The sequence below is a fragment of the Triticum urartu genome, chromosome 1A, assembly GCF_056163025.1.
Source record: "Triticum urartu cultivar PI428250 chromosome 1A, HENAU_Tu73, whole genome shotgun sequence".
In the NCBI taxonomy this organism is placed as follows: domain Eukaryota; kingdom Viridiplantae; phylum Streptophyta; class Magnoliopsida; order Poales; family Poaceae; genus Triticum; species Triticum urartu.
In genome coordinates this window covers 317,492,629-317,504,160 of record NC_141873.1, presented here as the reverse complement: position 1 = coordinate 317,504,160, position 11,532 = coordinate 317,492,629, and the positions used below count along the sequence as shown (strand labels likewise).

The following is an 11,532-nucleotide window of genomic DNA, read 5'->3' as shown; positions in this document are numbered from 1 at the left end:
AATGGGCCGACTGGATTAGTACCCCCTTATTTAGGACACCGTCACTTAGACAAATCTAGCTTATAAGCACAAAAGCTCTTATCAGGGCCTTTCTCCTGCTGAATAAAGTGAATGCACTCAAAAGCAATTAACACATTATCCGTAGTCATCCGCAAAGGGACAAAAGCGCTCTGTTCCGGAGAAATTATGTTATCAGGCCGTAAACTGATAGGTAAAAAGCTCTCAGTTTCTTGGAGTTGTACCTGATTGTGTATTTAACTGAACTCACACAATTCATAATCAGATTAACCCATGATCATGGAACCCCAGTTTTGTTATTATATCATATTTCTTGAAAAATTCATACGACTCTATCATAGGCCTTGTGGATATCCAGCTTTACAACATAAAGGCCTGTGAGACCATCTCTTTTATTCTTGATTTTATACAATAACTAAAATACATCTAAATGTGTTGTAAACAAATCTAAACATTATCAATGTTAAGTTTGCCAGTCTGAGTAGATTCTTAATCGAGTTCATATCCGACGCACCACCTTTTGCCCAACCAGAAGCCGAATCAAACTAACTAGAAACCGTATCAAACGATTACTGTGCCTCGATAAACAATAATGCTACACGTATGAAGGAATACGGGGTTTTACACAAAACAGCTGGAAACCCCGCCGGTAATAGATCAGGCACGCCGAACTGAAAAAGAGAAGCGGCGATGGCCGCCGGCTGGTCCTCCCTCCCCGCCGATATTCTCAATGAGATCTCGGGTCGCCTGAACACCGACGCAGACCAGCTCCACGCCCACCAGGTATGCGCCCACTGGCGAGCCTCAATTTCTCCTCCGGCCGCCTACCGCCCGTGGGTCGTCGCCGCCCGACAGGCCCCCGACGGACTGAGCCCAGTCGGCGAGTACTCCCTCCAGCTCCCTCGCGGCGTCCCGGGCGTCGACTTCAAGGCGGCCCCACCCGGCCTCCCGTACTGCTGCGGCACGCCCCGCGGCTGGTTCGCCCTTGCGGACGACGTCCGGTCCCCCACGCGGCTCGTGATGTGGGAGCCCCACTCCGGCACCGAGATCCCGCTTCCATGCCTGTCCCCGGTCTTCCAGGTCTTCCTCTCCAGCGACCCGCTCGAGTCGTCGCACTGGATGGCCGTCGCGACCAAGCACAGATGGCCCGAGGCGCACATCCTCTTCTTCTGGCGGCCCGGGGACGCCGCCTGGAGCGGCCCGGCCAAGGTTCCTTGCGCGGAACTCCACAGCGTCGAGTTCCATGCGGGGAACATATACTGCATCGACGGCATGTCTAACGTGTCCATCTACGATCTCAAGCTCGGCACGGCGTCCCCTCCCGTGCTCCTCCGGTGCTTCGGCATGAGCCCTAATCAGGCGTCGGAGTCGTGGGAGACCCGCAAGTACTGGAAGGACAGCGTGCGTGCGGTGCACGTCGTGGCCTGCCGAGGCGAGCTCCTGCTCGTGCTGCTGTTCCACGGCCGCCGCCCGTCGCTCATGGAAGTCTACAGGCCGGCGTGGACGCCCGCTGAATGGCCCTTCCGGGTCGGTGAGAGGGTGACTGACCTCGGGGACTACGCGCTCTTCCTCGGCTGTGGCGACGCCGTTGCGCTGTCTGCCAAGGAGTACCCTGCGATCAGGGGGAACTGCGTTTACTACCTGGTGCACAACCTCCCCAAGTACAGGAAGCATTGGGCAATGGTGTACGAAATTGCTTCACACACGATACACATGAATGATCTGCGAACGATGCCTTCTCTACGCATCAGCTAAAAAAATAAAGGGGTACCTAGAACTCATCTAGATGAGACGTAATTTGGTCACATTCACCTGGAAAACAAGAATGGATACAACCCACGTCAGCACACACGCATCTTATAGCACCACATCCAATGACTATAAAAGGTAAATGAGACCAAATTAAATCTCATCTAGATGAGTTCTAGCAAAACTGAAAAACAAAACCAATCGCCTCCTGCGTTCACGGACGGGAGCTGCCACATGGGATCGTCCATGAGTCGGCTGCTGGGTTGTCGTGTGTATAGCAGCGCTGAATGGTGTATGATCTGGGGACGGGTGACGTGGACGATATACCTTACCCTGCGGTGCACAAGCAGGAGAATGGCTGCTGGCCATACTCTTGGTTTTGTCCTCGAAGGCCCTTCCTCAAGAAGCAGTTAGCTTAAGCAATAAGCATGGACTTTGAAAATTAGTCTTTTCCTTATGAAATTCCTGTTGTGACTGTTTTAACCACAGAATTTCGTTATCGATTGTATAACTGTTAAGACTGCTGGAGTTTCCTCCGTTCAAATTTAAGCTAAAACCACCACACTTATTCTGAAACGGGAAGTAAAAAGTACGGAATTATATCAAAACTGTTAGAGCTCATCTTGACTATTTATCTCCAAATAATAGGCTCGCTGAAAGGCTGAAAGCTGATTTGCTGATCGAAAGTGTTACTCTAATCCCGAGCACAAATGCACCCTCATAGACAATGAATTCCAGGAAAAAAATTAAATGTTGATTGTCTGTTACGTGCAGATCATCTTGTCTCAGAAAGGAAATGTGAACAATGCTGATGTGATTAATGATGAATGAACTGTAATTGTTGTATTGATTGCGTGTTATGGTACAATGTATACATCCGGAATAGACGTGTTTCGGTTGCTCGCGAAGTTTCAACGATGCAACGGCACAACGACAGGAACAAGGGGAGATTTCCCATTAATTAAACATGTTTAATTAAGCTGTAACACTCCCCCCTAATAAGTTTTTAAAAAAACATTCCTAATCCCGCAGAGCATAGTTTAGTGGTGGAAAAGGGCTGATGTCTTGCCATCCACCCAGGTTCAAGGTACAGTATTTGTAATTTAGATTTGTTGCACCAATTATACTGTAAGCGCCTCCCTTACAGTCTTTCTGTCAAAAGGGGGTCTGTATCGTCACAAGCCACATTATCTTCATAGATAATGGTAGGTGATTCGATAGAACCAATTCCACACGACTAATGTATGTGATTGATCATTCTACAAAGCCACATGCATCCGTGTGTTGCCTCATATAATGAAATTGTTTCGGAGTAATTGGTAGATATTGCCACAAGAGTCTGTTTTGAAGACTTTCATGATATGGCATTTTCACCATGTAGGAACACAAAATCGGTTTGCGATCTCATATTACGGGGATCAGATAAATAGTGAGCATCTAGGTATCCAATCATATTAGAGTCCTGATTTCTCTGAAACTGGAAAAAATAGACAAAGATTCTTTCTGCCTTATCTAAAGATATTCTTGACTCCTGACCAATGGTGTTTGATGGGAGTTGCACTGTGTCTAGCAAGTAGATTGACTACAGATGTGAGGTCAGGTCTCGTGCAATTTGCGGAAGACTCTCGCATTGCGTTCGGCCATATCTCCCATGGAATTAGCATCATGAAGGAGGTAAGCGATTTGAAAGATCCATGATGAAGATGAAGACATGCCACCAATCCCTCGCCGAAGCCATCATTGCCCAACTTGCCATAGAACGTCATGCATTCATGCATGCCAAGCCAAGGCAAGATTTCATTCCAAATGCGCATGGTGAAACGACATTAGAAAAGAAGGCGGGCATCCGACTCTTGGCTTTGCTTGCTGAGTGGGCACAAGGACCACAAATTTACCATCCCTGTCTAAGCAAACCGCCAAAAGTCCAAATCGTGTTTTGAATTACCAGACAAGCAAAGACGCTCACCATGTCTGAGGTAATGAGGCCCTCTTGTAGGCCGAGGAAGCAACGTGCATCCCATCCTTGATGAGTTTCCATTTAATTGTGTCCTTGACATCTTCGATAAGAATAATGATGAATAGCTTTTCCCATAGGCCGGCGAATTGCTGAATGTGCTCAAGAGTGAAACTCATGCTCATGTCAATTTAAGATCCAGAATTTCCTATCCGATGCTTTTTGCACCGAGCAGTTTTTCTTTCAGGGGCAGCCAAAGATGATCGGAGAGCAATATCAGAATCTGGCAGCGAGTTCATTGCCAACGGTGACGCAAGAGGCCGCTGCAAAAAGTTCACAGTCGTTATCCGTGCAAGGCGTGCCCAACCAAATCAAGGCTTGGTGTCATCCAGTCCCACCACAGCCAACGGAGAAGAGCTGTAGCAAACTTAAACTTATCCAGATTGAGAATGCCCAAACCACCATGCTTCTTCGGTTTAGCCTTTGTAAAACTATGTTGCAAGTTTTTTATAATGAAAATCAATGAGGCGTTTCAAAAGATAAAAAAGAGAAGCCAGGCGAGTGGTATGAACTAGTGAGCTTCTGAGAGTACAGCACCACATGAGTATTTGCGGTGTTTGACTAGTTTAACGATGGCGATGCAAGAGACATACGCCAACAATGAAGATGCAGGAGACAGACTGCCAACATCTGACATTTATTCAAGTCCTACCACATGGACATAACTATAGCTCAACGGGTCTCAAAATTGAGCAATGTTTGATGAACCTGTCAACGTAAACAAATGAGGCAACAATATAGCCAGTAGACGTGGCAGCAGTATCTGCTGAAATACTCCCAAGTAGAGCAGGTAAACCGAAATAGCGAAGTATTCACTAATCAGAACAAATGTATGTGCCTGATACGTCTCTTCGGGTGTGCTTCGTCGAACACTATTTGTCGTTGACAAGTGGGCTGTAAACAGGGTACCACATCTTCCGAGCCACGTAGTCCACCGTATCCGACTGTGAACACATAAGAAGAATCAGGCAATGTTCTGACGAGCAACTTATAGGATGTGAAATTTTGAATGGCGTACCTCTGACATGCTCCTGAGGTCCCGAGGATCCAAGTCAGGGCATCCCTCGGCCAGATCTTCATCAACAGCAGCACGGGCGACTGCAGCGCCGACACGTGCGGTGATGTGCCTGATACTGCGATGTGTGGTGGGTGGTAATGAGCAACAATAGAATGCTTGGAGCAAGGTGTCGTGGTTACAGAGTGCAATGGCACGAGTTGGGTCATTGAGCAAACCTTGAAATTGAAGGAAAGAGGATTCCTTTTCGAATCGCATCATCTGTGATGTATGAAGCAAGGCTGCACCAGCAATTGTTAGACTAATGCTTAGCTGAATTTTGTTCAGGGAAGGAGAAAAAACAAGAGCCATGCGAGATATATTAACTACAAAAACTGTACAATATAAGTTTGTGATAAGTCCTTGGCTGAAAACTGCAAGCTAAAAGTTATGCACTTTGTCGCCCAGTTACATTAATACCTACTCACTCCATTCCAAATTAATTGTCCTAGGTTTGTCCTAAGTCAAACTTCTTTAAGTTTGACCAAGTTTATGTAAAAGTGTGCTAGGATCTAAAGCAACAAATATATATAATGCACAAATATATTTTATAAAGAATCTAATGAAACTAATTTGTTGTTGTAGATGTCGATATATGGACAAAAGTAGAACTTCAACTAATTTGGAACGGATCGAGTGAAAGGCTAAAATCTGCTTGACATCCCACGCAAATGGTACTTAAATAGTTAAATGAGGTAATAACCAAGGAGACGTCATCGGGTAAGACCAATGAGTCGATCCTACCAAATGGGACTTACCACTCAGCTGCAGCATGGAGCATGCCATCCGAGATATGCCGAGCACCTGACAGAAGGGCTCCTAAACCAATCCTGTATTTCAGAGATTTGGATCAGGTGAAAACAAAAAACGGAGACTCAAGGAAAGACAGAAAGATCATCATACCCAGGAAACAGATACATGTTGTTCGCTTGATTAGCATAGCCTTTTCTACCATTGCCTGGGACAACCCAATTGTAGCATTATCAGTTACCGACAATGATTTTAAGTAAGCAAACAATACAAACGAGATTAAACATGACTCACTTAAAGTAACATTACTGAAAGGGCTTCCACTGGCAAATACTGCATTTTCTCCAACATGCTTGAATACATCTTCAGGCGTACATTCAGCTGCAACAAAAAAAAGGCCAATGTTAGTGACTATTTTTAAGTATTCGAAAGTAAATATGGGGAGAAACCTTTAGTTGTTGGGTTGGACATTGCAAAAATTGCAGGGCAGGGGGAGTCAGATTCTTTCATAGCCTTGAGAACCTGAGGTGATACAATATTCCTAAGTTAAGCTCAATTGCTGATAGTGATACATTAAGGCATACGAAATTATGAATATCACAACAGTATGACCCTATAATTAAGCATTGTCAATACGATTCTAGCCAATTTAATGCTATAAGATCAAGAAAGGAGACGACTTTTTGGACCTAACAGAAAGTATATATATTTGAGGCTGTCAGTGTCCATGGGACCATTCTGAATCATGATGAAGAGTGCTAAATAGCATATAGCCAGAGATATGATCCTTCAATGTAACAATGGTGAACTTATAATGTTAAATGGAACTTCTTGGCGCACATGTTCTACCTCAAGGGGTTCACATCAATACATAGCCGGGCGCAATAAATCTCTAGCATTATGAGTGTATTTATCAGTACTTTCGAGTATTTCTAGATATGGGAATCAGGATAGGGTGGTCACAGTCCTTCACTAAACTTAAAAATGGACTACTTGATACTACAGACAAGACCCTGGTATGAGGGTTGATGGGACTGGGCTGGTAAAATAGGGGAAAGAAATAGAAGAAACACCATCAGCTTCCAGCAGTCATGAGGTAATAAGATTACACAACGATGGAGCTTACCTCCTCATTAAATATCCCGCCAACTCCAGATAGTCCTAAAAGGACATGAGGCTTCACTTTCTTGACCTGACAATGAGCTGAATTAGTGCAACTACAGAAGGAGTTGGAAGTCTTTTCTGCTAATAATATTGATTAAGAATGAACAAAGAACATCAAAGTTTAAATACCACTTCAACAAGACTAGCCCCCTCATGGAGATCTTCGACCTCTTCAGGACCATAACCTCTAGCAAAACGAGCAACAGCTGGATCCAGATCCTTTCTACTTTTGGTAATAAGGCCCTGCATGGTACAGCATAACAGTGCCACATAAATAACCAATTGTGCACTTAGAAATCAAGACTTGGCACTAAAGTGGAAACTATATATATAAGACACACGGAAACTGGTAAAAAGCATGAAACAATGTATTTGACTGGATAAATTAAACTTACATCTTTGTCCAGAACCCAGAATTGATTGTGTCCTTCGCCCAGTTCTCCAATTTTATGGGTCCCTGGCATCCTTAACATTGCATGTTTAGCCATGTTAAGCACACCTATCCCAGCACTGGATTCTGAAGAGATGTTAGAATGGACAAAACAGACTTTTGACGAGCAAAAGTTTATATGCAATTGGCTGAGGAAATTGTACAAGCATGTCAAACGTATCACGGACCTTCCAGCTCCCACCACAACTATCTTCTGCTTAGTAAAATCTGCGAGGGGTCGACCTTGTGCTCTAACAGCTCCAAGTAGACCAGCTAGAGCAACTCCTGCTGTCCCCTATTGAATATAAAGGTCCCAAGAAATGATAAATTAAAACTGAAATAAACAAAAGAGTGCTAATAACTTTCAGAAAACAAAGTTGGGGAATCAAAGTACCTGCACATCATCATTGAACATGCAAAATCGGCTCCGATACCTCTGAAGAGTTTCAAATGCCCATTTCATTTGGAAGTCTTCAAACTGAAATTTCACCACTTCAGCAACGGAGCATCATCGACTTAGCAACCAAAGTATGACTGCAGCACATACATACCTGTACAATTGCTTTAGGCCACCGTGCATGAACAGCTTCCATGAACTCATCTACAACAGCTAAGTATTCCTCTCCTTCCAACCTAGGTTGCCTCAATCCTAAATCTAAGAAGATAATCACTTAATAAGCAATGCTATGATGCAGGCATTTACTCCAAACAGTAAGAGTTTCTACTTTTTTTCCTTCTAAAGAAAAATGGGTAGAACTTCACGTTAATCTGAGTATGCTCAACTGTGCTTGTCACAAAACTGGATAAAAAACATTTTATAATGTTTCAGAAGTTGTGTTTAATGTATCTTACGCACATAGCTTGTCTTCAAGGAGTTCTTCATTATTTGTTCCCACGTCAAGCATTATTGGAAGAACCTGCAAGGAGAATCGACAAATATAAAAAGGGGGAATGCCACAAGTAACCTCTAGTTAATTGATGCTCTTTTACGTTCCAAAAAAGTAGCAAATCACATACCTTCTGTGGGTTGATACCAGCAGCTGCAACATAAACATCAAGTTTACCAATAGGTATACCTATGCCCTGAACTCCAAGATCACCTAAACCTAGAATCCGACTCCCATCAGTCACAACTATCATGTCAACCTGAAATAAGCAACGAAGCACATGATGAAGTTCAGTACAGGCACATAGCTCTGGGAAACCACTCATATTATTGTGGAGCAATTCACATGGATACAGCTACAGAACTGGCTTTAAAAAAAGATAAACAACTAGATAACAAATTAGTGTTCCATTGATATTGATATCATACTGCACTCATAAAATCGCTACCTAAGCTCCTGTGTCCAACTACCTTGGTAACAAAAACTGCATCAAGTTTTTGAAATATTCAAGTGTACCTTCTCTGCTGGCCAGTTGTAAATCATCGACATCATCTCCCCTTTATCCTTTGCACTGAAGTACATCCCGCGGGGACGCCTGAACAGCCCGCTGTAGTTTTCGCAGACCAAGCCGACAGTAGGGGTGTATATTATGGGCGCGAAATCCTTGATATTGTCAATTAGCACCTGCAGCAGAAACAAACCATACCACCACAAATACACATCAAACACCCAGTTCAGTCACTCCCTTGCGGTAAAAAGACAAGCATGCCAACCAATCAGAACTGTAACAGTGGGAGCTCACCCTGTAGTACAACGTCTCGTTCCGGTCGTGCAGCCTGTTGAGGATCCTCCACTTGGCCAGCGAGACCACGGAATCGGGCTCCCCCTGCGTGTTGTGCTCCAGCGAATGGTACGAGTTTACTGCAGCGCGCGTAGAGAGCTCGCGACATTAGCGACCAGAGAGGGCGTGATCTCAGGAGAGATACATACGGCCCCGTGGGGCTAACGTGAACAATGACGCGGCAATGCGAGTGGGGGTGGGGGCGAGGCGACTCACTGAAGCGCTCGTACTGCTGCTCGAACGACATGACCCGCGGCGGGAGCAGGCCCCGGAGGCCGAGGCGGTCCCGCTCCGTGAGGGGGAACGCCGTGTCCTGCGCGAAACGGAATCGAAGTGAAACCGCGGATCGCGGGATCGAGGGAGGGGCGGCGAGGCGGGGCGGGGGCGGGTACCTTGTTGTACCAGGGGTCGTGGAGGATGTCGGTGCCGCGCTTGTGCACGATGCAGGGGCCGCGCACGGCGGAGCCGGCGCCCGACGAGGGGGCGGACGTGGACAGGAGCCGCCGGATCTGCGCCGACCGCCTGGCCGCCGCATGGCGCCACATCACGCTGGGTCAGCCGCGGCGCCGCTCGGGGTCGGTCGGCACGGTGGAGGGGAGAACGCCGGCGCGCTGGTGGTGCGTGAGGTGAGACCGAGCTTCTCGGAGGCGAAGGGAGAAAGAGAGAGATTTGAAGGGGGGTGGAAGTGGAATGCGTCGCCGCGTGGTGCGGGCACTCGCGGTGAGGACAGGACAGGACAGGACAGGAGGGCCCGAGTGTGACGGGCGATGCCGAGCCAGCTGGTCGTGTTGGCTTCGCCACTACGGGGCCGGTGAGGGTCGCGCGCGGAGCAGCGGACGCGGGGCGGGGCGGGACGCGGCTCTACTAGTGAAGGCGCTGTCGGGGACTTTGCGGGTTGGGGCCCGACCGGCAACCAGATGAGGAATTTGCCGAGCACACGCGGTGCGGATCCCCTTTGCGCCCCATGTCAACTTTATTTTTTCTGCGTGAATGCTTGATGTCAACTGGACTGGTGCGGATGTGCATTTTCGTGTGCCGCAGCTTTGCAACGGATGCGAATCCACTGACGCTTTGTACGTGCGTGCTATTCTGCTTTGAATGTACGCGCAGGCGCAAATGCGCGACAGGTTACGCTTAATATTTGTACTCGTATTTGGATAAGAAACGACCAAAGACGTTTTATCTGTTCAAAATAATACTTGCGCTGTAACTACAAAATCATTGCTGGGTGGCCCTGAAGGATTCTCTGTTTGCGCCGGCTACTCTAGTATAGTATGTTGGGCGAGAAAAATGGATGGTCGGAGGGGGTGCGTACCGTGCTGACACGAATCGGATGCATTTGCCAGAAACTGTTCGGAACCGTTCGGGCGCCGAATCGGAAAGGACCCGCCGCCCTGACTCAAATCTGCGCTGCGCTTTCAGCCGTTCTTTTCTACCGTCAGATTGTCGGTGTTCGCTCCCATACCGTCTACAGATCGTCCAACCGGATTTCAGACTTATAAAATGCATTTCAGATGAACTAGGACTGATAGTGAAAGAATAAGGCCAACTCCAACGCAAGATTCGGATTATGTCTGTTTTGGTCAAGAGGACAATCCTCTCCGGTTTTTTAACTTAAATTTGAACATAAAAAAACATAAAAAAAACTTAGACTTATAGTTACATAACCCAAATTCAGTCCAAAAGTACTCCCGGCAGTCCATTAAACATTAAGTAAAACTAAAAAGAAAATAATAAAAAAACTTAGATCGGTTGTAGCCGCCGCCGCTGTCATTCAGGCTGTCCACCGTTACCCTACTCCTCGTCGTCATCCTTGGTAAGGTCGATGAACGGCGAGGGCTGCCATGGGTGCGCAGTGGCGCCTGGGGTGGTGCAAGCAAGGCATGTGGCTGGTCACAGGATGGTGACAAAGGTTCGGCACACACCCAAGAGGCTGGTGCAGAAACCAACTTCAGTGTGCAGGGCAACGTAAACGTCCAGCTCTAGGACTGCCCTACCAATGCCGGATCCCAGGTCACAACTGTTAGGACCAAGAGTATATCGATCGGGAGGTGAATGGGCGATTCAAAATTTCTTGTGAAACTTTGAACGGAATCAATCCATCGCAGCGGATACGAATGAATGGATCCTTGGACAAAGCAATGACAGAGCTTCGATAAAAGAGATACATCGAAATAAAACTAAGCAAATCTTTTGAAGGAAGATGCTATAATCGTAAGAGCGTAGTATCTGTTTTTACGATCATAATGACAATACAGTAGGCAAGCAAATGTAACAGCCTGGTATTGTTAACAATGGAAATGCGAGTGATAGAAAATAACAAGTAGCGAGAGTGAAATGATGTACAGACAAAGATGGACTTAATGAGTGGAATGATAAACACGAAAAGATAAGTCAGGCAGATAGTGCTATGCAGAGTGAAGAAAAATAGCCAAATAATATGGCTATTGTATTGAGCACACAATCATCAAGATAATCCATCACGAAGCACACCGAAATAGCTACTGAAGGAAATGTAGTAGGAAAGGAAAAACCGGAGGTGCTCGATGGCGACAAATGAATTTGATGTTGGGGAATATAGTAATTTTAAAAAAATTCCTACGCACACACAGGATCATGGTGATG

At 46.2% G+C, this 11,532-nt stretch overlaps 1 protein-coding gene and 1 pseudogene across 1 annotated transcript; one reads left to right on the top strand and one right to left on the bottom strand.

Moving 5' to 3' along the window:
* The first annotated feature begins 580 nt into the window (after nt 1-580).
* On the top strand, nt 581-2,186 carry LOC125532847 (uncharacterized; annotated as a pseudogene).
* A 2,213-nt stretch (nt 2,187-4,399) lies between these two features.
* NAD-ME2 (NAD-dependent malic enzyme 2) lies at nt 4,400-9,605 on the bottom strand. Its single transcript, XM_048674155.2, has 19 exons — nt 9,300-9,605; nt 9,124-9,220; nt 8,869-8,987; nt 8,583-8,750; nt 8,197-8,325; nt 8,036-8,096; nt 7,731-7,834; nt 7,574-7,657; nt 7,368-7,474; nt 7,145-7,259; nt 6,879-6,992; nt 6,712-6,777; nt 6,035-6,107; nt 5,880-5,966; nt 5,739-5,793; nt 5,594-5,665; nt 5,015-5,077; nt 4,800-4,914; nt 4,400-4,725 (listed from the first exon to the last, which is right to left on the bottom strand). Exons 1-19 carry the CDS (start codon nt 9,450-9,452, stop codon nt 4,654-4,656), a joined length of 1,854 nt encoding a protein of 617 aa, XP_048530112.1. The 5' UTR covers nt 9,453-9,605; the 3' UTR covers nt 4,400-4,653.
* Nucleotides 9,606-11,532: the final 1,927 nt, after the last annotated feature.

What these genes read in the sequence shown, in the direction of transcription:
- NAD-ME2 (XM_048674155.2), bottom strand. Translation starts at nt 9,452, where the DNA reads ATGTGGCGCCATGCGGCGGCCAGGCGGTCGGCGCAGATCCGGCGGCTC. An exon ending in ACAACTGGCCAGCAGAGAAG is followed by an intron (nt 8,326 to 8,582) that starts GTACACTTGAAT and finishes TGCTTATTTCAG; the next exon opens with GTTGACATGATAGTTGTGAC. An exon ending in GCGGGATATTTAATGAGGAG is followed by an intron (nt 6,108 to 6,711) that starts GTAAGCTCCATC and finishes GTATCACCTCAG; the next exon opens with GTTCTCAAGGCTATGAAAGA.